This window comes from Anarhichas minor, unplaced genomic scaffold (assembly GCF_050575085.1).
Source record: "Anarhichas minor isolate MPS153535 unplaced genomic scaffold, ASM5057508v1 ptg000006l, whole genome shotgun sequence".
NCBI classification, from domain to species: Eukaryota; Metazoa; Chordata; class Actinopteri; order Perciformes; family Anarhichadidae; genus Anarhichas; species Anarhichas minor.
Window position 1 is genome coordinate 4,186,192 of NW_027466452.1, and position 25,440 is coordinate 4,211,631.

Genomic DNA, 25,440 nt, shown 5'->3' on the forward strand with positions numbered 1-25,440 from the left:
GTTATTTTTTGCTGAATGTATTGAAATCTTACAATACATATCTTTTAAGTTTTTTCAGAGGGGTTTGTTCATATATAATTCATAGTCTGATTTATACAAACATTGGCCAAAATAGATTTTTTTCATGGCTATATAGTATTTTATAAAATGTATGATACAGAGAGATATCCAAAAACCCCTCGCTAAAAACCTTTGACTCTAATATGTGAACAAAATTAATTACATTTTGAAACCTGGCTTTTTGTTCAGATTTCTGTGCAGGAAATGTATGCAAATTGGCACAAATTCGTGATATTGAATTGATACTGTTAAAAATGCCTATTCACCTGGGTGTCTCCCCTTGTACACATACAGATGAACTGATTGTCAGCAGTGACACAGGAATCGTAAGGCTGTCTGTGTAGCTCAGCCTGTGCTGAGCAGACGATAGGCTGTGGTTACAGTAGGGAGTAAAATGCCAATCAATTGTCTGCAGAATATAATTTTTTTTGATTGGCTTTTTCTAGAGTTTTAACTGGCTCTTGTGGAACATCAAGGGGATTAAGTTTAAGCCTCTTTAATTTAAACTAAACAAAACAATCCTTTCTGAATGGAATCTTGCCTACAGTTCTTCAAAGTTGAATGGTGCCCTCTCTGTCAGCACGCGGACACAGACCGTTGATTTGTTTTACATCCAGCTTGTGCATCGACCACATCAATTAGTCAATTATGCGTTGAGTGTCCACCCAATCACAGGGGGCAGGTTGAGCTGCTGAAGATGCTTAAGTGGTGTCATGTGGAGATGATATGCAAATGTCTGCGAGGGGGCACGTGTACAATTAAATTAGAAATGATGATGCTTTTTGGTGATGGGACCCACAGGGCATTCTGCGAGTCCTGTTGCGAATCCATGCGTGGCCATTACAGAGCCATTTGGACAGTTTATCGATCAATTACAGTAAAAGGACCATCGACCACCACGCAGTCAATGTTCAGTGTTGTATATAAAAAAAAAATACAAAAAACACGTGATGGAGCATATGTGAGAAACAAGGAGTGTTTGTTTTCTGCGCCGTGAGAGCCCCGACAGTGTATCTCTCTCACACACACACACACACACACACACTCTCTCTCACTCACTCTGCCTTCTCTCTCTCATCCAGCCGGGCTGCGAGACAAACAGCTAGGAGGCGAGAGAAGGAAAACGGAGCGACGGAGATGGCGAGCGTCAACATGCCGCCGCTGGAGCTCGCGCTGGTCCTCCTGGTCGTCCTCGCGCCCGACGTCCGAGGTCTACACGGCATCGAGGACCAGAGCCAGGACACCGAGTGCAAGATGAAGAGCGTCACCGTGTCGGCGCTGCCGTTTCTGCGGGAAAACGACCTGAGCATCATGCACAGTCCGTCGGCCTCCGAGCCCAAGCTGCTGTTCTCCGTGAGGAACGATTTCCCCGGGGACGTTGTGGTGGTGGACGACCTGGAAAACACCGAGCTCCCCTTCTTCGTCCTCGGTGAGTTCTTGAAAACACGACGGTGTCCGCGGTTCATTAGCCGCCAATTGGGCTGATTAAACCCCCTCACTCTTGTTCTTTACACCGGAGCAGCTGTCTGTTAGCTTAGGCCTGGTTCCATACCATGTGTTCACTGCTTCCAAAAACACTTTCGGCTATATAGCAGCCATAATTAATAACTAACGCCATTAGGCTGCGTTCATATGTCATAATTAGTCAGCGGACTGTTATGATAAGGCTGTGGTGAGCTAAATCAACACTTAGCACTTCATATTGCACTAATAGGCCGCATAGCATCCTAATGCTAACAAAATAATATATGTTTTGCCCCCATTGAACTATTAATCCAGCGATACATTTCTAAGAGCAGCGTCCCTTTCATGCCTTGTGTCTTATGTTCTCTCTCGCGTGAGCGTACACGCGTGGCTCGGTCAGCTACATGTGTTGCTGCTACCTGCTAGTTAGCACACTAGCAGGTGTGCAGCCAAACTCCTGTCACTTTAGTGCAACTTTAACCGCGTATCTGTTTCTGTTGTCAGCCGGTCTGAGTCTTCAGGTGTGTTGGTCCCTCTGTGCTGTCAGTGTCCGACATGTTTTGTAACTGATTGAAACGCTACAGTTCACGCTGTCTTGTTAGTTTTCAGGCTTTATAGAACCAAACTTTTAACCAAGTTTAGACAGAACCAAGTCCACTCTCACTGGGCCTGAGGTTATGTTTGAATAACAGGGAGTTTGGCAGAGACCGCTGTCCATGGTGCTGAATGTCCTCGGAGCCGCTGGGAGGATCTCCCTCTGCCGTGTGAGCACTGAGGCACACTGGGTGGCTCTGCAGGGTTTGCAATGTTACATTTGTACACCCAGTTTTGTCAACTTTGTCTTTTTGGACGTTTTAGTGATGATTTAGTATTACTGCTGGCTCCTGGCCCTGATGGTACAGTTATTTAGTAGAGTACTGGCCCCAAGGCTACGATCAACGTGTGTGTGTGTGTGTGTGTGTGTGTGTGTGTGTGTGTTGGCTGGTAAATGTACTGAGCCGTCTCATCTGTCCATGTGTCTTTGTTGTCACTTTTCAAAGCAGTTGCCTGTTTTTTTTAAATGCCCTTTTCATACCTGCATGTTACACAGATACTGTAGTTGTCTCTCTCGTGGCAGATGTGAGCATGCACTTTGCACTGTGTGGCTGAGGAAATAAGCAGCAGATTGTTACATAGGTTATTTTAAAAATCACATAGGGTTTAGAAAACCTACAGATATCACAGATCAGGCAATTATCAGCATCATTTCGTCTTACCTTCATCAGCACACATTAAACAGGCTGAGGGTTGAGAGGAAAGGGGGTGATGTGCAACTGGATTTGAACTGATTACATGTCCGGCATCTTAATCCTCTAGACCACCATGACAATCATGGATGTTTGAGTTTTCGGCCAGCATACAGTATTACGAATTCAATACTGTAATACTACTAGAACTAAGAAGAATTAATTTCCCGCTTAGCTTTAAATCACCCGCATTCAGGTTTTTTTGTCCAACCGGTTCAAACAACACATGCAATTATGCAAACTGCAACAAATTTTTATTTTCCTTCAATTAATCTATTAATGGTGTATGCTCCAAAGTGTCCGAAAATAGTGAAAAATGGCTATTACAGTTTCTCAGATCCCAAGGCGAGGTCTTTAAATAGCTTTTTTTTTGTGACCAAAACTCAAAGATATGCAGTTCCCAAGGGCTCAACAATAGGGATTGCCCGATTTCCTGGAGCAAGTAAATGCCATGTCCGGCTAGTAAATCTATCAACTCACTTTCCCGATTGGGCAAGTTTTAAAATTAAAAAATAAATAATATTTTGTGGCTGAGGAGTGAGCCATCTTGCTTCCTTCTCGTCTCTGCTGAGAGTTGCACATGCTCAGTACCGATCGAGCACTCGAGAAAAAATGGCGGCGGGTAAAAAAGAAGCTGATGAGTTGAAGCCCAAGCACACATTTCAGTCATTCTTTTACTGAAATAAGGATTCAACTTGACAATTTGTTTTTGATATTTGATTACTGCAAATGTGTGTCTAGGGCAAGTAAAAACTGACAGGACAAAATCTGAAATGGTTGGCCAATTTTTTTTTTACTTACCTGAAAGCTTTTGATACTTGATGCTACAGACACATTGGGTTTGGTACTCTATACTATAGAGGTTCCAGACCCAGTATTATTGAGTGTTTACGCCATGTGGTTCAGACAGCAGTTAATTCATTACGGGGAGGAGGGAAATAAGCTGAGGTAAAAGCACAAGCGATCTCTCAGGACCGCCGTTGCATATTAACGAGTCCGAATTCCTGTCTGACATTTCCTTAACGTAGCACTCTGCTCCAGGACGGAAAACGTTTGAACCAAAAGTCCCATCGGGGAGGCCCGACACAGGTACGGCATCGCCGGGACCCAAGTTTGAACACTGGAGCAGCTGCAGCCTTTCATTTATCTATTGTTTGTCTCTTTTGTCTGTTGCTTGATTTCCTCTGCTGGCTAACAAAAACCTCTTTGAATCACAAACCAGAACTTTCACCTGTCGGGACACTAAATCAATTAAACATTGTGCGTCCGTATCGCTAACGAGCAGTAATTACATTTCACCGGTGTTTGAGCAGCGCTGTCATAAGACGTTAGTGGAGGCACCGAACTCTCTCTGGCTGCCCAGTTGTCGCCGCCTCACGCTAGCCGTCTCCAGGGCTGTTTGAGTCTGCCCCGGCCTTGCTGGGATCAGTGCAGGACGTGGTTCCTTCAGCAGCAAACATGCTGTGTGGGACATTTTGTGTGTCCAACGTAAACACACGGTGAAGGGTAGGCCGGGTCAGCAGCAATGGTGACAGCTTCCTTTTGAGCTGACGGGATTAGATTTTGGAGCACTTTACCGTATCTGCTTGCAGCTTCATGAGGTAAGATGGTCTTTAGGTTTGAGGATCTAACTGGATACGGCGCAGGTCTGTGTTTATCAAAGTTGTTGCCACGTCTCCGGATAGTTAAGCAACGTCGTGTTGGATTTGATATTCCACCCAAAATCTGTCATTTTGTGTTCAGGAGGGGTACAATGGTACGTGTATTCAGAGTTAGAGAGGCACCAATTGCATTTTTGTTGGCCTATTCTGAATTCCAATTTTTTGAAAGTCTGAAGTGCCGTTTCTGATTTTCACTGATCTGATAATCTTTTATAATGTTCACCGCCGTCCCGGAACTGTCCCCAACAATAATTTCAGAAATCAGTGTAAACCATCAAAAATCTTTTTACTTTGTTATTGTCAAGTATATAGGGATCTATATTTGTAGAAAACAAGCAATTCAAATGAATAGGACATGATTGTTTTTTTATTTATTTAAATATTTGCTTTGCTAAAAATAATTGTCATTAGTAGTTCTATTGATGTAATACGAGTAGGGATGCCCCCCCGATACCCGGTTCTAAACGGAAACCGATAAGACAGTAAATACACAGAGTATTGATGCGGTCCAGAGTTAGCGGTTCTGCTTTCGGTACTTTCTTAGTTCTGGACTGAGACGTCCTCGTCTCAAACGTCCTCTCTCTGTCTCTTTGTCTTTGTCTCCGGCTCAGTACAGCGTGAGACTCCCATCAGGATCAGAGAGAAGAAAACATTGTAGAACTCTGGTCGTCTCAAACACAATAAAACAACATGTGACCAACAAGCAGAACATCTGTCTGTTTGTGGAGCAGCCGTCAGCTAACGGTAGTGATGTCACACGTTAGTGATGTCATACGGAGTTTGATCAGAAGAACAGGAACATCAATGAAAGATAATCACTGAGATCATTGATTAGCTGAGAACGTAATTCAAGAATTTGGGAACTTCTTGTAGATTGTCGGGCTGAGGCTGCAGATAATTTGCTCAAAGTGCTGCTTCCCTGCTGTAAAACCCCTCCATGTGCACATCGTGTGGTAGTTTGTTTGGAGCTCCACTCACATATTGTCCTTTGTTTTTCTGCTTTGCATTCCAATTGTAACAGCTGGCAGAAGGTATCAAAAGATCCGCAGAAAGTTCTCAGAACACTCGTGGAGCATGATTTGCTTCATCTCCCGACCATATGCTGAGCGTACCAAGTATACTGTTCACTGCTTTTTGTTACAGTCGGGACAAATGTCAGTGTTTGTAACATACAGTATGGAGAAGATGTATGGAGTAGACTGTACTCCTCATTTCAGTCCTACAGATGAGGAGCGTTTGACAGGAAAGAGACTGAGCATCACTTTGTGCAGGTTTTGACTTAGGACCCTGACCTCTTTAATCAGTTCCCCCCCACCCACCAGCCAGCAGCGAGGCCTCATCAGGACTGTGCTCATCCTCGGCTAACCCCGAGTGATTATTTGAGTGTTTGAAGCCCTCGGAGACACAGATCAGACATTTTCTTTAAAGGGATGCTCTCAATGTTCTAGTTGAAGGCGGGAACCATAAAGCTGTTAAGCCTCATTTTGGGAGGAGGGAAAAAAAAGGATATCTTGTCATGAGGCTCGCTGAGATTCTTTTATTTTCCGTAGCCCGTCAACCTCTTTTGAAGTAAAACCACCACCTCTTTTGAAGTAAAACCACCACCACCACCACCACCTTTTACAGTGGCTCACATTTTTCTCGGCAAATTGCTTCTCTGTGAAGCAGCTTAGAAGCAATTTGAAAAGGGGATATTCTGTGACTGACAGTACATTTTAGCTGCAGGACCCGCAGCCACTCGTTAGTGTCAGAGAAGCCTGGTCGCCTTATTAGGAATTTACCCTTTTCAATGTTGCGCCATAAATTGTGCGGGGGGTGAGGTAATAAAGTCGCCCTCCGGCACGGACCGGAGCTGTGTTTGCTCTGGCAGTGATTTGCACATCTGGGCCCGGAGGCTTGGAAGTTAGTCAGCCCTAAACTGCCTCCCATTCAAATCAGCTTTCTGCAACAATAATTTGGCCGGTACAATTCCGATCCACTCCAGAGAAAGCTTTCCATTGTTGCCGGGGTAAAATGGCATTAAACCTCGTTGGTGTTTGACTTCACATGTCAGCCTGGTGTGTTCTTCCTAAAACTGGTATTTTTCGACATTTTCAAACTACAGCAAAGATGGCGGGACATCTAGACCTGCAAGTTGTGTCACCTTTTTATCGGTGGTATGCAGTGAGAAGTGTTGTTGGTCAGGGGTGCAGCGGATCATGTGACAGTTTTGAGTCACGAATCAGATCAGCAGAAAAAAAAGGGAGCAAATATGACTTTTAGAGATGGCCCTGATCATGTTTTTCTGCTGGCGATACCGATCATCGATGATCCATATCTGCCGATGCAGATGTTTTTTGTTGTTGTTTTGTTATAGCAGCTGGTATACAAGGCACGTAACTGTTGTTTTTCACCACGGTCCAAAGAATCATTTTAACCGCCCTAAAGTCAGTGTAAACCCTCAAAAATGCATCATTTTTCTTGTTTAGTCATCTATTGTGGTTATTTGCAATAAACCTGAGGTTCTTGTTAACTTTCACTGAGCAGCGATAGACTGCATCCTGACTGGAAACATTACAAACCTGGTTTGTGCACAGTCCAGTACAGGAGGGCTCTAGCAGCTGATTAAAACCATCACTGGTACCCATGACTCCTCCAGAGTCCTCTCTGTTTGACTGAACACTGACCCGCTGCTTCCCGGCCGCAGGCTGAAATCAGCACCAGAGGGGAAACAAATCTAAAATGTGTCTTTTGTCTTTCATTATCAATAATCGATGGTCCACAACTCAAATAGTAGCAGTTACTACTGTTCAGCATTAGATCAGACAATCGACTATGGCTGCGGTCCCACGAGCAATTAAATCTGCCCTAATATACTTGGTCATAATGAATATGTTCCAGAGAAATCTGTATTCCCTACGCGTTGGGTGTCGGAGACACTTTGCTGAGCTTAGTGAGCACACAATTTATTTATTAACTGGATTTCCGTGCTGACTGAAATGCATTTTTCTCAGCCAGGATCTGTCACATGCCAACATACGGACATCTACTGTACTGTACCACCCCTGTCTTCTAGTGGAGTATTGCATAGTTTAACCTCTCCAGGCCTCTAAAATACAAAAAGTGTACACTTCTTTATTTTTCCCTTTCTGCTGACTGCAGTCTAGACTGTGTTCACAATCAATGAAGACGGTGATTCAGTCATTTTAACTTGTTGTTAGAGAGAAAAATAAATCCACTTTTTAAAATTCTGATCTAAACTTTTATAATAATAAGAAATAGTTTTACTTGTCCAGACTTTTCTGCTCTTTCACATGTCACCAGTTGATTACAGCACATCGGCGACAGGTCAGCACATTCTGTAATGCTCTGTCATTAAGGAGTTGCACGTTGAGGATTTTTAACAGTCGCTACTTGGAAGTGACTTTTAGCCCGGTCATTAAAAGTGCTAATTAGCCGGCTCGTGAATAAACTGCTGCTTCAGAGGTTTGCTGCGCCTTTCATCCTGCTCTCAGTGACTGAAGTAGCAGCACCACAGCACACAGGCTTGGTTGGTCTGAAGCTGCTCTTCAACAGTGTTGGGAACGTAGAGGAGCGTGTTTGGTTATCAGCATCCAAGAAACTAAATTCTTGACATCAATAGAATTATTAATGTCAGTAACAATTATTAATGATTATTAATAATAACGGGGCACCACCCTGCGAAGAGGGACCAATAACCAAACAATAAAACTAAGTCTCATAATTAGCGTTCACTCATAATGTCAATAGTCTGAGTACTATTACACATTCAGAGTGAAGGTGAAGGTTTAAGTTCGAGCACAGGCCACTACATCCAGTTATTATTACACACATATGCACAAGTAATCACAGATGACTGCTCTTTAAAATATAACAGAGTTTATTAAATAAAATAATAAATGATCAAATCAAGTAATATCAAAATCAACAAACACTATCATACAATTATATGTCTAATACCTAAAGTCAAATGAATAAAGTGCGGTAAGGATATGTATATAGATATATGTACATGTGTGAGTGTGAGTGTGTGGAAACAAAGGCGGGGGGGGCCTACTCAAACAGTGATGGTACTTAACCTAAAAAGGGGCGTGTGAGCCTACAAGCAAAGATGGCGGAGTCTATTGACCCGCGACAAGATAGCTGAGAGGTGGCTACATGTAACCACGTGGGACGGCGCACAATGTGGGTTGAGACAATAGATTACGCGACCACGTGTCTGAGAGGTTCACCCAAAATCAGTGAATCTAACTATGTGTGTGCGGGTTAGTAGAGAGAGAGAGAGAGGGAGGGAGGAGCTCTGAGCGCGGTGCTCAGCGCTGCAGTGAGAATGTGAGGAACAGCTGATCACTCGTAAACTCTGCGGTCGGATTCTGAACCGACCGGTCACGCTTGTACGGTGATAGTTGCGGTTCTAGATCTCACTCACAGAGCCGATTTAAAGAGAGAATAAAACCAAACAAAATAAAATAATCCCCAAAACAAAACACATCTTTATCACTGCGGTGAGATGCGAGTATTGCTCTCGTATCACCCCGAAACTCGGTCGGCGAGACGAGGCTCCGCCACCGTGGTTTTGGTCTTTGAAGTGATAAAATCACAACCTCCACATCCACTAGCAGCGACGGATCTAATGCAAACAGTTACAGCAGGAAATACACAATATAACAGGACTCCGTGGTCCGCGATGCTTGCGCAATAACACGTTATAACACGACAGTAACTTAACGTAACAAGATACAGGAATAACAACGACATAACGAATAGGCTAAATTAAGCTAATGCTATGCTAAGCTAAGCTAGGCCCAGATACCAGTAACTCTTACTTGTAGAAGCTTCTTTCGGTGGGGTACGTTTCCCGTGGTGGGGATCACTCGGTCCTCGAGTAGCCGCTGGCTCTCGGTGGCGCGGCCTCGAGGCTGGCTGGCGCAGACTCGGCCTCCTCGCTGCAGAGAGGGGCTTTTTAACTTCGGCTGAGGGACGAGGTTTGGGTCGTCCTTCCCGGAAATCTTCGGCGAGGAAAGATTGTTACCTTCTGCCAGCGGTGTGTACACAAAAAGGGGTGGGAGAACGGGGCATAGGAGTTATCCGTTCTCGCACTACAGGATCCAAAACTCAAGATAAAACACAGTCTGTTCGACCAGCGAATGTTACATGTGACCTGATAGGATTTGATGAGGCCGCGGTTCCTCGTGGATCTTCTTGTCCCCTGGACGAGTCTGGAGTGAAGAGGCCTTGTGGACCTCCTGACACCAGCGCGTGTCCGGACGGAAGAGAAAGAATTCTAGCTGTGCTCAGGATTATAAACCAGGTGGCACAACCAGTGGGGGGCCCTTTCTTGGCCAATGAGGGACCAGCATCAGGTTTCTGCTGGAGCTGGGGGGTGTGGTCCTCCGGCATGAGGTTTCTTGCAGATCCCAGATCAGGCGTTTTGGTGAAAGGAAGGAACATGGCTGCTCCTTTATTTGAAAAACACGTGTGAAGGTCTCAGCCAGCCAGGACAGCAGGGTCAGATCCCAACAACAGTGTGGACAGCACGTGATCTCCAGCACTAGGAGAGCCACCGTGGTCGCTTACCTTTGGGTGTTTGGGATTATTCAGTTGGTGCCATTCCATCCACAATCTATGCATTCATCTGTACGGTGGTTGGTGTTGCCTCTTTAGTGCTGCCATCAATCCCTCAAGCAAGAGACACATTTATATGCACATAAAAAAAAACTTTTATGTGATCAAAGCAATGATGTGAATGTGTGTTAGCAGCATTAGTCATCCTCTTATGGAATTACTCGTGTTCCATTTCCATACTAAACGCAAATATTGTGCTGGAATGACATGTTGACTATTTGAGTTGTATACAAATGTAGTTTATAGTTATTCATGTGCCGTGCTGGTGGACAAACTGAGTCTTCTGATAGATACGGCCAGTCAAATTTCATAACAAAATGTATTTTTATTTTTGGGCTTTGCTTTAACCAACATAGCCCGAGTAGCTCTTTCATTTCTCTGGTCCCTCCACTCAGTGTTTCCCCTGTGGTTGACTGCTTTGGAGGCATGCTACTCACCACCATTAGCTGAAGCATATGGCCTTTTACATGCATGAATTAGCCTCATGGCTAGCGAACCTTTCCATACTTGTAGCTCTTGTGCTCTGACGTGGTTTAAACCAGTATTGAACGTCACATTGTTGGAACAGAGCAGCTAATACTGTTAGAGAGAGCAACACGTTAGTGGCCGACTGTTTGACTGTCTCTGAGCTAAGATAAAATAAGTATGCATAGATTAGGTAGATTCAATATTTGAGTTTCTTTTATTCAGGAGGGTCTGTCTCCCCAACGGCATATTTAAAACCAACAAACAAAAAAATCAAACCAAGTTCTGTTCTCATATGTGCATCACTTTAAAGTTGGTTCAAAGATTCTCTCAATATTTATTCGTTACTTTTTTCCTAATATCTTTCTGTCACTTTTGGAAATCCACATTTCACCTGGGCTTAACTTCCATCCACCACAAAGCATTTCAAATACAACATGTGTTATTTGTAATGCTGGTTCACCTGTTGATCCCGTTATTACCTTCTGGTAAAAGTGAAGAACACCAGGAGCTGAGTTTTTACTCAAACTAGATTATGACTGCTGTGTTAACTTCATGCCAAATTATTGAGGGCACAAGGAGAAGGGATGCTAATAATTAACCGTTTGACCGACAACCAAGAATAAAGTTGAACTGTAGTTTTTTGCTAACCCCCTTTACTTCAATCAGCAGTTAGCAAACAAACTTGGCTCGGGTCTAACAGCCTCGCTGCTAAAGTTATTGATGCAATGAAGACTGATGCTGTAGATGCACCACCAGGTGGACGTATGTGAAGTTAATGGATCCCATTCATTTCTATGGAGGGCAAGAGAGCCGGCGGCGAGTTGACTGACCATTCGCTGTATCTACATCTGCATAATCATGAACCAACCTCAACTTTATGCTAGGTAAGTCCTTCCATTGCGTGAAAGCTGGCTCGCAAAACTCTTCTTCTCGCCTCAAATGTTTTGAGAAACATTTGAGTTCACTGTTCAGCTACCAGCCGGCCGCCCTGTTGAGATCAGTCGAGCCAGAACCAAACCCTGCACACTTGCCGGAGCAAAGCGGAGCGGTTGGGGTTCCGTCGCGTCTTTTCGTTTGTTGGCCGGATTCGGTGGATCTCCACCGTTACTGGCTTTTTTTTTATTGTTTCAGCTGGGCGGCTTCTTATGCACCTCAACCTCTGCAGCCCTGCATGCAAGGCCCTCATCCTGTCAGTTACCTGTTAATGAGGGCCAACTATCAGTCAGAAAGAAAGTCCAGGCCAAAGAAAGGGAGTTCATTGCATCATTTGGATATTTTCATTTTCACCGTTCATGAGCTAATATGGTCATATTGCACACCCTTGTCCTTGCTTCAGAATGCTCACTTCCTGCCTATGGTGAGGATAAATGTTCCATTAACATCCAGCGGAGATCAAGGGTTGTTTTGGTGTTTGTGCAAGGCGAGGACAGAGGACTCAGTGGGCAGGAGACACAGACAGAGAGACGGTAAGGTGCATGGCTGCCTGAAGCGTTTCCATGGTAACACGCTTTTATATATTTTTTTCCACCACAGCAGGAGAAGACATTTCAGTTGGCACCTTAAGCTGCACATACTGCTGCTATCTGAGTAGTGATTATCATAAAAAGAACATTCAGGTATCAAATACAGTTCAGCTCAGGGGCAGTTCAGTCTGTTTGTGCTTTCACCCTCTTCCTCGTCTCTCTCTCTGTGATGTCACAATCAAGTCGACTGTACTTTGGAAGAACAGAAAACCGTGCTGCTACAGAAAGCATTTGTAAAAATTCATGAGGAACCGAATATCCAAAGAAGCCTTTAATTATTGTTTTGATCATTATTCTTTCTCAAACAATGCTTCTTGGTTCTCCTGTTTTTGTTATAAGAAATATTAAAGAGGTTCAAGTACCGAGAGTTATTTTACTGTTGATTGTGTTTAGACATTAACATTTGAAAATAAAGTGCTTTGTAGGAATAAGTGTCATTGATGGAGTTCAATCGTATTTTATCAAAACAAAATCCAGGCTGGAAATCACTGAATCCATTTGACTCCGTCATTGAAATAGGTTTTCTAATTAGCGTGCACCCAAAGTTATAAATCTGTCTGCGTCTGGCAGGTGAGGAGGCAGGAACAGGTTGGAGTGGCAGCCTAATTAATGTAAAAACAGGTAAACAACATGAGGTATGAAGTGTTGATTAAATGTGTCAGACACATTGAAAAACTGTGGAAAGCGTTCATAGTCATCATAAATCTGTTACTATACAAATGCTGTTCAATAATTCACTCATTGTTTGCTTCAAACAAGGGCTCTCAAACATTGTGGGATCAGGGATCCCTTACACTTTCCAAAGAGCCCCATAACATAACACATAACACATAACACCGCTTTAGCACATGCTCACCAGTATTTGTACTTGATGCCATTGGGACTATTTTCATTAAAAAAAACTCTTCACAGTGATAAACAGAAACACATTTCAGCTTGAATAATGCTAATACCACCTATACACCTTTAACAGAGGGTCATCTCATTCAAATTGCATATGGACTGAACTTGACATCATTTATATTTCACTCTCAGAAAATGGCCAGCATAGTCCTAATAAATCATTTACAAAAGAACTGCTTCACCTTTAAAACAAGGACCTTTTTGATGCTTATTTACATCTTTGGAGCTCTGAAAATCACAACAGCAGTTATCATCGCAGTGGTACAGAACAAATCGTAGCGATGATTACTTCAGAAATGTATTGGAATATTTGAATTAGGCTCCATCACATTGTTATCTCACACAATTCACAACTACTCTGATGAGCTCACCTAAATGAATGAGAGAGGCGAGCCCGTCTCTCACTACAAAGTTTCTCCGTTCTCGGAGTGATGGATTACAGGCAGCCTCTCAGATCGTCCTCCGCATGCAAACGAGCCCTTCACTTAGGCTTCATCGCTGTCATCGTGGAGAGTGATGACTCACAGAGGTAAGTGGTAGGAAAGGGGAGCGATGTCCTCATGGCCTCAGCACTGAGTTCGGGATACTCATGGGTCCAAAGTCCTGTCAAAGGACTAGCAGTGAGGCCACTTCTCTGGATCTAGTCCCAGGCATCGGTGTTCACATCGGACGAGTATGGTCTGAAGAGCTCACTCAGTGCATTGAGGTGAGAGTTGGTGGTGGAACATGTCTGTTACTCCATCTTGTATCCTTCTTCTCCATAGCTTTGTTTTCTCCATGAAGGCGGAGATTTTGTTGCTGACTTCTTGGATAGAGGTTTAGCGAGTTGACTACATTGGCAAAATATAAGCCAATTTGGCTACACACTAAAGGTTGGAAAACAAAAGCTGCCATGTCAAGTTTGTGCTCCTTCGTCAGTTCTTAAACAGGATGCAACCTTTGGTTATGAAAAATGAAGCCAATGTGGAAGAGCCTTAAACCTGCATTCTCTCTAATGACCATCAGGGGGCGACTCCTCTGGGTGTATAGAAGTCTATGAGAAAATGACTCTACTTCTCTCTTGATTTATTGCCTCAGTAAACATTGTAAACATGTGTTTATGGTCTCAATCTCTAGTTTCAAGTCTTCTTCAATACAGCATGATGTTCATTTAGTAAATTATGGTCCATTTAGAGTCAAATAGACCATAAAGCAGGGTATGCTTTAGGGCGGGGCTACACAGTGATTGACAGGTTGCTAAGAGAGACGTATACGGCGTCTCTACGTCACTCCTCCTTAGTCCAAATATGGTCACTACCTTTCACTGGCTGCGAACAAGAAGATGGCACCGGAAGTCAAGATGGTGACTGTCAAAATCCAAGATGGTGACGGCCGAAATGGCAAAACTCAAGGCATCAAAACCTCAGTCCACAAACCAATGGGTGACGTCACGACTGCTGCGTCCACTTGGTATACAGTCTATGGTCTGACTATCTCACCGAGTGGCTCAAACACCCTCTGCAAAACTTTACAACGGGAGAGCCATCGCACCTCAGAGTGATGGAGCGCTGCGTCCTGCCCGGCATCCATCTCCCTACAAAGTCGTCCAAACAAACGTGACTGCAGTGCCCTTGACTCCGTGTAATAACCCCTCTATCATGGCCACTCATTTCCCACAGCTCGGTAGCTTCATCCATGAAAGCATCTGGGAGTCAGAATATATCCTCACACGTTGTCCTCCCAGGCACTTCCCTGCAGAACAGAAGCCCCTTCAAAGTGTTCCCTTCCCATGGATAGCAAACCTAAACAATTAACTGAGTCGCACTAGATATGGCTTGATTCGTCCAACTGAATAGAAAGTTGCTCACAGGAACTCGACCCATCCAGTAGCTGTGACAGAATGTCAGCCGACAGTTCGTCTATTCTCTTCCTCCTGGTGTCATTTGAGAGTGGGACAGCTTTCAGTTCAAGCATAATTTCACACATTTGAACCGCCGCTGGAAGTAGACGTTCTTGTGTAATTGTGTGGGGCTTCTAAATTTTCGTAATCTGGGCCACCAGAAAAGAAGCCCTCTGTGCACCTTCTGACGTTGTGGTCAGCTGCACCAGGGTCGATTCCTCGCTCTTTCGACGGGACAAAATCCCGTTTGCTTTGCCCTGATGTTCCAGGTGCTTTGTGACCACGTGTCATGGCTTTGTTAAACACACATGACTCATTTTTGCCTCCTGTCACTGTTCTCAATAAAACCAAATTCTATAAAACTTCTATTTTCTCAATTTAGCTTGATTGGGCTGAGCATACAGCTCCAATGCTCGCCAGTTAGCTCTCTGGCTGAGACTGCTTCATGACTGATGGACGTGATGTGTCACAACCATATCAGCGTTTCTATTGCCCTCCTGCTGGGTGAGGAATGGACTCTGTGCTTGTTTTATTGGCACAAATGTCCCCGGTCTGTAGATAATGCAGGTTTTAATGATACAGTAAAATTACATATTTTTCTAGTTAAAATATTTTTCCAACTGCTGGCACCCCACTTTGAGAATCACTGGCTTATGGTGTTCATTTTGGTTCTTTTCATACATTTGGAAAAGCATTTTAAAATGAATACGATGGAATTCCAATTTAAGATGTTTCCAATTTGCAGGTCTGTTATTGTTCTGTTTGTTAAAAACTGCTGTGAAGTGGCGCTCAACACTACATCTTTTACCGAGCGACTCGCTCGCACTGCAAATGAGACGCACGCATTTGTCCTCCACGTTTGTGTAAAGAAACTCTCTTACCCATTCCTCATGGAAATAGCATATTTATGTCCTGTTATTGGCCTGGCTTTAGTTCAGTCAGGTGAGCTTGCTAACATCGCCTGATGTTACGGCGTCGCTGATGTGACCAAATCTGACAGCGGCATAACTCGTTTAATTCACAGCTGATTGGAAGATCATCATTTTGTGTCCGAATGTCTGTGAATTTGATTGGATAGATATTTTAAATATTAAATGAATGTACATAATATTTGAACCTTCAGCGAGCCACACAGAAAGCTACTTGATCTAGAGACAACGTGGAGATTTCCTTTGGTTGACTATTCTTCTAAATCTAGCGATCTGACAGGTAAAGTGAATCCAAGATTACTGTGATTTACCATGGAAGTCCGTTTGTGGGGTAAGAAACACAAGCAAACCAATAAATCAGCACACGGCAGGAAGCAGAAAGTCAGACTCAACTACATATTATTTTTTGCCGGCTCCCTCGTAGCTTGTTATACTTTTACAAGGTGGTACGGCTGCCCACATGTGTTTTATAATGCTGTCGGACCGGTGGAGATCATGGGAGAGAGAAACTGTCATCTGTATGCAGGCTCACAGAGGCCAGTGGGGGGGGGGGGGGAGCTGGGAGCTGGACAAACAGTCCGGGCACTGCCTCAAAATCATTTTTCCACCCTCGCTTTAAGATTAAGGTGTCGCAATTTATGGCGACCCATGAACAGGCGGCCCTTCGAGACCTCTTATAGCAAATAAAATGAAAGATTGAAGAATCTTACCATTACGTGCGCACACACACACACACAGTGTAAATTCAGGAATACAAAAATATTGGAAGACGGATTCCGCAGAGGTGCTCGGATTAGCTTCCGTCAGAGGAAGATCTTGCGGCGAGAGAGACAGAGAACGGAGAAACAGCTCTGCCGGCGAGAGCGGCAGAGCTGTTTCTCCGTTTCCCCCTCTGATGTCCTGATTTCATCACCCCGGCAGAAGCAATACATCTTAATTTGCTATTGTCATCACAGGCTGGCCTCGATCTGTCAGCTTCTCAACCTAGGGAGGAAGGTGGTGCACACGAGAAGGACATCGGTTCAAAGGCAGTACGACATGCTTTTTTTTTTGAGGGCTGGTTAGTTTGAGGTTTGATTGAACTCACGACAGCCAGTTTGGATTCTCCTGATGAATGTTTTGCCAGTAAAAAGTAAAAAGGGTTCGATCAAACTGAACTTTGATGTCATTGATAACCAAGCAGAGTTTGATCATTAGTTCAGTCAGCAAAATTGTAAAAGAAACTGCTTTCAATCCATTTATCTCAATAAGAGATGTATCATATTCTTGTATGTAATATCTACCTGGTATCCAATACCAGCTTAATTATCAGCGCTTTGATAATAACTTGCTATTTTAAAGTTGATTAGATTCAATGCAAATATTATGAAGCTTTGAAACTGACAAGATGTAAAATGTAACTGAAGGCATCAACAAATAATGTTAGTTTGAAAATTAAAACCGGAGACAAAATATACATAAACATAGAGATGTGTAGCTTTATTCTTGTCCTTTAACCTCAAGACAGTTCGTAAATATATAACCATAAGTTGATACACATTAACTGTCCATCATGGGGCGACTCCTCTGGTTGTGTAGAAGCAGTGGCGGGCCGTGTGTTTAATACCTGGGCCTTCAGTGCTGTTCCTACAGTTGAACCACCTCCTAATAACCTCATTATGATGCCACAGCTACAGTTATTAGGGGTGTAACAATACACATATTTGTATTGAACCGTTCGGTACGAGGCTCATGGTTCGGTACGCATTACGAATCAAACAATATGTTTGAATAATACTAGTGCATTTGGAAAATGCAGAAGCTTAAATTGTGGGAAATATAATGTTCTTTCGGTGGAGCCACTGCGCTCAACCTGGCAACCCACCCAATGTAACAGACACACGTGCTGCCTGACACGCCCACCACAGAACAACATTGTACTCTGGTGAGGCTACAACTCTCCCCGCAGCGTTTAGCTGTTCTCTACTGATCCAAACAGGGCTCAAGCAGTTGCCACACAATCCCCATTTCTCCAGATCATAATTCCTGCTTTGTAAAAGAAAACAGCACAAACAGAGAATCAAATGTCCGACGCCTAACCCCTACAGGTTATTTGTTTCATGTAAAAATGAAGCTCAACACCTACAAATACACTAACTGCAGAGCGCAGATACACGAATACGCGCATGAGGGGATGCTTCACCATTAACGGACAATGCATATAGTCAAAATCAACGTAATTAACACAATGACAAGAACAAACTCACAAGAACCAGTCACATATATTTAAGCATGACAAATCAATCCAGCAACTCTGTGACGCTAAAACACGCATTCCACCGCACACTGAAGAGCACCATTCAAATATTATTCACACCAGAGGGAACAATATTCACCATATCATAAAATGAAATCAGCGCCATTGCAAGCCCGTGCCCCGTTGTAGATGTGGACGCCACCTCAGACAAATACTCGGTCCCTCCTGGTGTTTTACATGATATATACGATGATGATATAAAAAAAATTAAATAAAACTCAGCTAAATGGTCTCGGCCTGGAGCCCTGTTTGTTTGAGACTAGAGTGTAACACTGCTGATCATCTGTCGTCTCACTTCTACATTACATGTCAGTCGTCTGACATTTTTCAGCTCTATTTTTGTTTACTTGCTTGATATTTGCAGCTATACCTACTGGCACATCTCAATCTCCCCGTGGCATCTCCTGACCTTGTTCTGTCAGTCTCTGTCTGAACCTCGGAGATCAATCAGTCACAACCCAAAGTAGGGCACAGACACAGTAAAAAAAGTCAAATAGAAATGTTCATGGGATCTCGGGTCAGGGGTGAAAGACGAACATTTCCCTTCATTCCTTTTCCGCTGTGGCCTTGATATGTCAAACCTGGCACGTTCTTTGACTGAAGAGGAAGTTGAGCTGAGAGTTTTTTTAGCAGGCCAGGTTTGCAGAGGACTGATCCACTGTAAGTTATCGTCCCTCATAGTAGCACTGATTGGGTCTGGCGCCTAATTGTCAACTAAATGACGTAGATGATGACGGGTATCACACAATCATACACACTACTAAACTACTAGGGGTGGGAATCACCAGAGGTCCCGCGATACGATATTATCACGATACTTAGGTCACGATACGGTATTATTACGATACTGCGATATTATCACGATACTGCGATATTCTGAGTATTGCGATAACATAGGCCTATATTGCGATTTATTACTTTTTTCAACTTCAAATTATGTCCCCAAAGGAAAACTGTCAACATGTTTTATCTAATAAGATAAAGTTTTCAGTCTGTTCATCTCACTTCAATCATTTTTATTTATATAATAAACGATCGATACTTGGCTTCCTTGTATCGATACAATATCGCCACGCAAAATATCGCGATATGCTGTATCGATTTTTTCCCCCACCCCTAGAAACTACCAGCTCTTGCTCTTACATAATCAGATACAGAACTTGCTGTTGATCAAAGGCCGTAGCCGTTTGGTCAAATAGGGAAGCGTGCTCAAGTTTCTGTCGTGTTATCCTTAATAACAACTAACAACTTAATAACAAATATTCGGGAAGTTCCTCGTGAAGCCTTAAAGTGTGAATGGAGTGAATGCACTACCTCGTAAAAATCGATGGACAAGTTGGCAACGGACGGACGGACGGGGTTTGGAATATTCTGCTTTATTTTACCGGGCGAGACACAACCAAAGAGATGATTCCATTACCGACTGAGATACTGCAGTCGGTATCAGCGCTCTATACTTTACACAGGAAGCCACCCGTCCACCCGTTTCTATCCTCTTGAATGTCTCGCGTTTCTTCCTCGCCTGTTTCATTCCGTCCAGTCTCATGAAGTCTCCTGGTCGACCGTGTCAAAGGGGATGTCGCATCTGGAAATTAGAAAGCGTGTGGATTGGGAGAATGCATTTTTTTTTTTTCAAACACGATGTCAAGAGGAGCCACGAGGCCGGCAACCGGGGCTGTGAGTGTGGCGATGCATGCCAGCCGTGCCGTGTTGGTGAAATATTTACATGGTCATGAATTTTCAATTTGCCAGCTATTGCTCCCTTGGGGAGCTCAGCACCTATAAACCATGCGGGTGTGAAAAAATAGTGGCCATTTATTACAAAATGGAGAGAGACAGGCAAAAGTTGAATAAGGACCTGGTAGTAGCACTGCCACAAGCTGCACTTTAAAAAGACAGCAATACATTGCGGTAAATTCTAAGGAGTAAGTTATTATCACTTCTCACTGTGGCCAAGTTTGCAAACTTCTTAGCCTTTCCAGGCTTCTTTTAAAATCAATAGATTATGTATGTAAGTGTTGTTGCAGGACATCGGTGCAGCTGATGCAAATCGATTTTTTGCTAGTTACTCTTCCCAAAAATCAAATACTAACAACCGTTGCAAAGAACAGGAGGCATGAATAAAATATTGCAATGCAAACGGTGCTCTGGAGTGTTTCTCATTGGGTTTACCAAATGTCGTAAAACATTTGCAACTATCGATCAGTGGAATTAAATGGAATTAAAATGAATTTGATTCAAAAGACATTAATCATGCCCAGCGGGCCATAAGAGTTCAGTAGACAAACCCTTCTCCTATTTGTTTTAGTACTTGACAGCACTAATGTCTATCGGAAGGGAGCCACTTGAAGGGCTGGAATAAGATATGTGGGGTCACGGAGGACTTTGCTGGCCTTCTGAAGAGTGCAGCCAAAGATCTGAAGGGGACAGCTTGGAACACACTTTGACAACAGTGTGTGAGCTCCTCCTGTTCTGATTAGTGAGATTAATAGACCCAGAAAATAGTATAAAAAGGAGCAGTTGTAAAATGGTACCATGACGTTGGCACTATCCCCAAATGAGTTTAAACTTTAGGTAAGCAATGTCTTTTCTAGCCGCTAAGCTGCTGTAGGCTTACTGATCTCCCAACAAGCCGTGATTATAGATACAGGAATGGAAGTGTGTCCTTTATCCAGATTCTGTGTTTCTCTGGCTCCTTTCATTACGCTTTATCAATTAGGATGATTTGTTCCTTCCCTTCCAGGCAGCTCTTCCTCTGAGAAATGACTGTACAACTCCTCCTCTGAGCTCCCCTGTTATCTCCCATTCCTTCTACCTGTCAGTCCCGGTGCTAACTGATGGCAGAGCTGCCTCTGTTGTTTCAAAATACAAGTTAAGCATCAGCTTCACATCTGTCTGCCGTTCATCTTAGTGTCTGTTTACTCAAAGATATGTTCATCACGTACTATATCAAGGGTGTAACATATGCAAACAGAGCCCAGCAGTCGGCGTGTGGGAGGCCTCCGTCTCGTCGAGAACGCCTCTCAAGTTGCTTACTTGCAAAAAAAAAAAAAGAAGAGTGATAGAAACTGGAGCTCGCTGAACGTTCCCTCAAATAGGGTCTGACGTTAAGGTGATGATTAAACCCCTCGAGGGCGACAGGTAAAGGGAAGCGAGACAGCCGACGTGACAGAGAGAGGAGAGAAGGTGACAGGGAAGGTGACTGAGGACAGGAAAAGATGGAGGAAGGAAAGACGAACGGACAGAGCGAGAGAAGAGCCAGTAGATCTGATGAGTGGCAGTAATTGTCAGCCAGTCCGGGGGCCGAGGAGCTGCTGATGAAGCTCGGTTTTGTTTGTCATCAGCCTCAAGACTAGTGGTGTAACGGACCGCTGACGGAACGTGATCCGTAACCGGCCCCACCTCCGAAATAATTAGACCGTTTAACCATCACAGTGGGAAATAAAGTTTTACAGATGAAAACATGCGATCAGGATATCGGCATTCATGCTTTCTAGTCGCCGATCCCTGATAATGCTACACTGTGAACAACAAATCTGTTTAACGTTAGCAGCACCGCTAACGGCCAGTGTACGTAAGTTACATTCAGTTACATTATGATGCATTCAGGCTCTGTTCAGTGAAAAATCTTTTATTTCTTATAATTAGAATTTTGTGTTGTTTTGTCTTTCCAAAAAACACTTTAGATGACAATAGCAAAGTAAAAGGACAACATTGATTTGACATTCATTTGTGATGCTTTAACTCACGCACTGACTTCAGATGGGTTTTAGATTTTTGGGTCTAAAAAAGAAAAGTCTGGAGCCTCGTTGACCAGCTGCTATAACAAAAAAAACAAGAACCATCTGTATCTGACAGTATGGATCATCAATGATCAGCGATCGGTATTGACGGCAGAAAAGCGTGATCGGGGCTGTGTGTTTTACGATCCGTTGCACCCTTAAGATAGTCATTCTCGATATTCAAACGATGAAAACACTTCTTATTTACTGCCGCCGCGCCCATGAGCACCAACGCAAAGCTTTAAGCAGCTGTGTGGAGGTGAAACGTGCAATAGGCCTTTCGACCAAAGCGTTCCACCGTCGTCTTCGCTGGTGTTGCACCGCACACACTATTTTTTGCACTACAAGAATGTGCTGACCTTAAAAAAAAAGAAAAGGGAAATTACCGTAGTCCCTAAAAGTACATGATGGAAGCAGGATATTTAATCATGCTGTAGTAGAAGGGCCTACAGTACACGGAGCCCTGAAAAGAACACCTCATTCTCCCACACGCTGGGAATTTTGTTGGTAAAAAATAAGTAACAGACTTGGTGGTGAAGCCCGGGCACATTTCTATTTCATCCTAGCTCTTCTCATGCTTTCTGCACACCTCCAGAGTGTCCTTTTTTCCCTCTCTTATTCTCCACAGGGCCTTCGCTGTGCTGACCGTAAGTGGGCATCCTTTCCTTTCGCAACGGGCAAATTTGCACCAGCCACCTTTTTCACCACCTTCTCTGGTCACAACAGCCAGTGTGTAATATTAATCATCATCGTCCAATGAGGCAATCCTGCAAAGATAGACAGCAGAGAAACAGGGCGGATGGAAGTGTGCTCGAACAAACTCATGCAATCATTTATGAAGCGGAACTCCTACTCTGAATTACAGTACTTTGTGTGCTTCTTTGTCGCCTGTAAAAACTCTCAAATCCCTCGCTTTGCACTGGATGGAGTCCGGAAATCTATATTTAATTTCGTTGGAAGAAAATATTTCCAGTGTAAACCGTTCATAGTAGGGGTTCCCACGATAAGATATTATCAGGATACCCAAGTCACGCTACGATATTATCAGGATACCCAAGTCACGCTACGATATATCAGGATACCCAAGTCACGCTACGATATATCAGGATACCCAAGTCACGCTACGATATTATCAGGATACCCAAGTCACGCTACGATATATCAGGATACCCAAGTCACGCTACGATATATCAGGATACCCAAGTCACGCTACGATATATCAGGATACCCAAGTCACGCTACGATATTATCAGGATACCCGAGTCACGCTACGATATTATCACGACACCCGAGTCACGCTAAGCTATTATCACGACACCCGAGTCACGCTAAGCTATTATCACGATACCCGAGTCACGATACGATATTATCACGATACCCGAGTCACGATACAATATTATGGCGATTTTGCTCTTTGCTGAGTGTTGCCATATCAAAAATGGCGAAAAATTGCGATTTTTTTTCCTCATTTCAACTGCAAATTATTCAGTTTGTCAACATCGTTATTATCTAATAACGTAAAGCTGTGACTCTGTTCATCTCACTTCAGTCCATTTCTAATAGGCATATAGCCAGAGAACTCAATCATTTATTATCATCAACTATTTTCTTTTACTTTGTTTAATGTCCTCTATAGTGTTGATTTGCATAACAAAACATTCTAATGATGATATAAGTTGCTTAGAATTAGTGTGAGGAATATATAATGTACTTTTGTCCAACACTAATGTTTACTGAATGGAGCTTGAATGCACCACAATGTAACTCAATTGAACCTCCATACGGCCCTGTGCTGTACTTAATAACAACAGCTATTGCTGCCGGTTTCAACACGGATTGATCCACATACTATGCTGTATCGATTTTTCCCCCACCCCTAGTTCATAGTGACTTCTGCGGATAATCCATACCTTCTACGGGGCTCGATACGATGAGCCGTGTACAATTTTGGGAAGAATCGACCATTTAAACAAACTCCAATCATGTGTCTTTTTTTTTTTTCCGCCATCTCCAGTTCGCTGCAGCGGACCTGATGCAGTGTGTCTGTCACCTTCACACACTTGCCTTACTTTCTGATTGAGCCCTGTAATGTGTTCCAGCTCAAGTTGCACACTGTGAAACAGCAGATTATGCTGAATCCAACTGAGCTGACGATGCCGTATTTCACCGTGCAGCTGTAAGTTGTTTATACTTAAATATTTGCACACGGAGGCCCTCACTTGAGGTGCCGAATCTAATAAAATGAGTCTGATGGAATATTAAAAACATTAGGATCGAATGGTTAAGCTATAAAAAAAGAGGTGTATTCTTTTTTTCAGATTAAATAATGATAATATTAATTAATATAAAGTATAATACATTTACATTTTTACTTTGCTGTTATGCTTAAAAATGTTTCAAGCTTCTAACTGAAATATTCAGCAGATGGAGCGCAGAGGCAGTTGAGGGTGGATTTTCTTTAGAAAAGGGAAAATAACTTGAACCCACTAAAATGGGATCAGGATCAATAGATGGTGCCATAAAGTGACTGCACATTTCATGTACTGACTCAGAAAGTGGAAGTTACTCCTTTCCAAGCATTATAAGGAATGTATGATGAGTATCTCACAATCTGATGATCTGGATCTGATTGATTTGGATTGCGATGTAAAACATCCAACACAAATGGAGGACGATTGGTTTCATTTACTTTCAAAGAACCTTTATAAGTAAAATGATGTTTAGGTAGACAATATATTTCAAGATGGCTGACTCTGTATTGGTCGTTGGTCGCAGCAGACCCTCAGCCAGGAAGCAAATTTTCATCAGCAGTGAATTGATGTGCTGAGCTTCCACATCGGCAGTAAAACAGAGTGCCCATCTTCAGACTGACAATAAGACATTTTAAGTTCACCCTCTACACACTCCGCCACTGATCTGATCCAAATGGGATGCTTTCAACCTTTTGTTATGATAGAAAACTATAGTGATGAGCGTCTTTTCAACAGCTGTACTGTCTTTATTCTTGTACTCGCAGGAGTTTGACACCAGTGTCAGATTACAGTTTGAAATTCCTCAACGGCATCATGCTCAAGCACACCTCTCATAAATTATCTCTAGGGAAACGCAAGACATAACAACACAACTAAGATTGGAAGATAACAATACATCAGGATTTTCTTGCCAAAGGAGCCACACATCACCTTTAGCTTCCATTCTTTTCACACAGGCACACTCCCACACCCTTCTCTCGCACGCTCACTCTGTCGCCCCGGATCGTCAGGCGTGGGGTGAATCAGGCTCAACTTGCTGTAATCCAAACTGAGCCTTGAGAATAACACTGACATTTATTTTCCTCATATAATAACCAATACACAGTATTTGCCACAATTAGGAGTTCTGACTATCTGCACTGCCTGATTACTCCCAGAGTTCATTGGCTCCCATTGTTTTTGAAAGACCAATTGTTTGTTGGTATCACCACTGACTGATATGATGTATCACAATAATGCAGTTACGAGAGGAATGGGGATGCCCAATAGTCAGAATTTGTTATTTAATTAGAAAACCATAATATTGCTGTTT

The 25,440-nt window shown here is 43.2% G+C and overlaps 1 protein-coding gene across 1 annotated transcript in view; it reads left to right on the forward strand.

The window, feature by feature from the left end:
• Positions 1–1,197: 1,197 nt before the first annotated feature.
• Positions 1,198–25,440, forward strand: part of astn1 (astrotactin 1) — a 405,541-nt gene continuing 381,298 nt past the window's right edge. The window contains exon 1 of the mRNA XM_076079850.1: positions 1,198–1,489. Within this exon, the coding sequence (XP_075935965.1) occupies positions 1,198–1,489 (292 nt within the window). The remainder of the gene's footprint in view (positions 1,490–25,440) is intronic.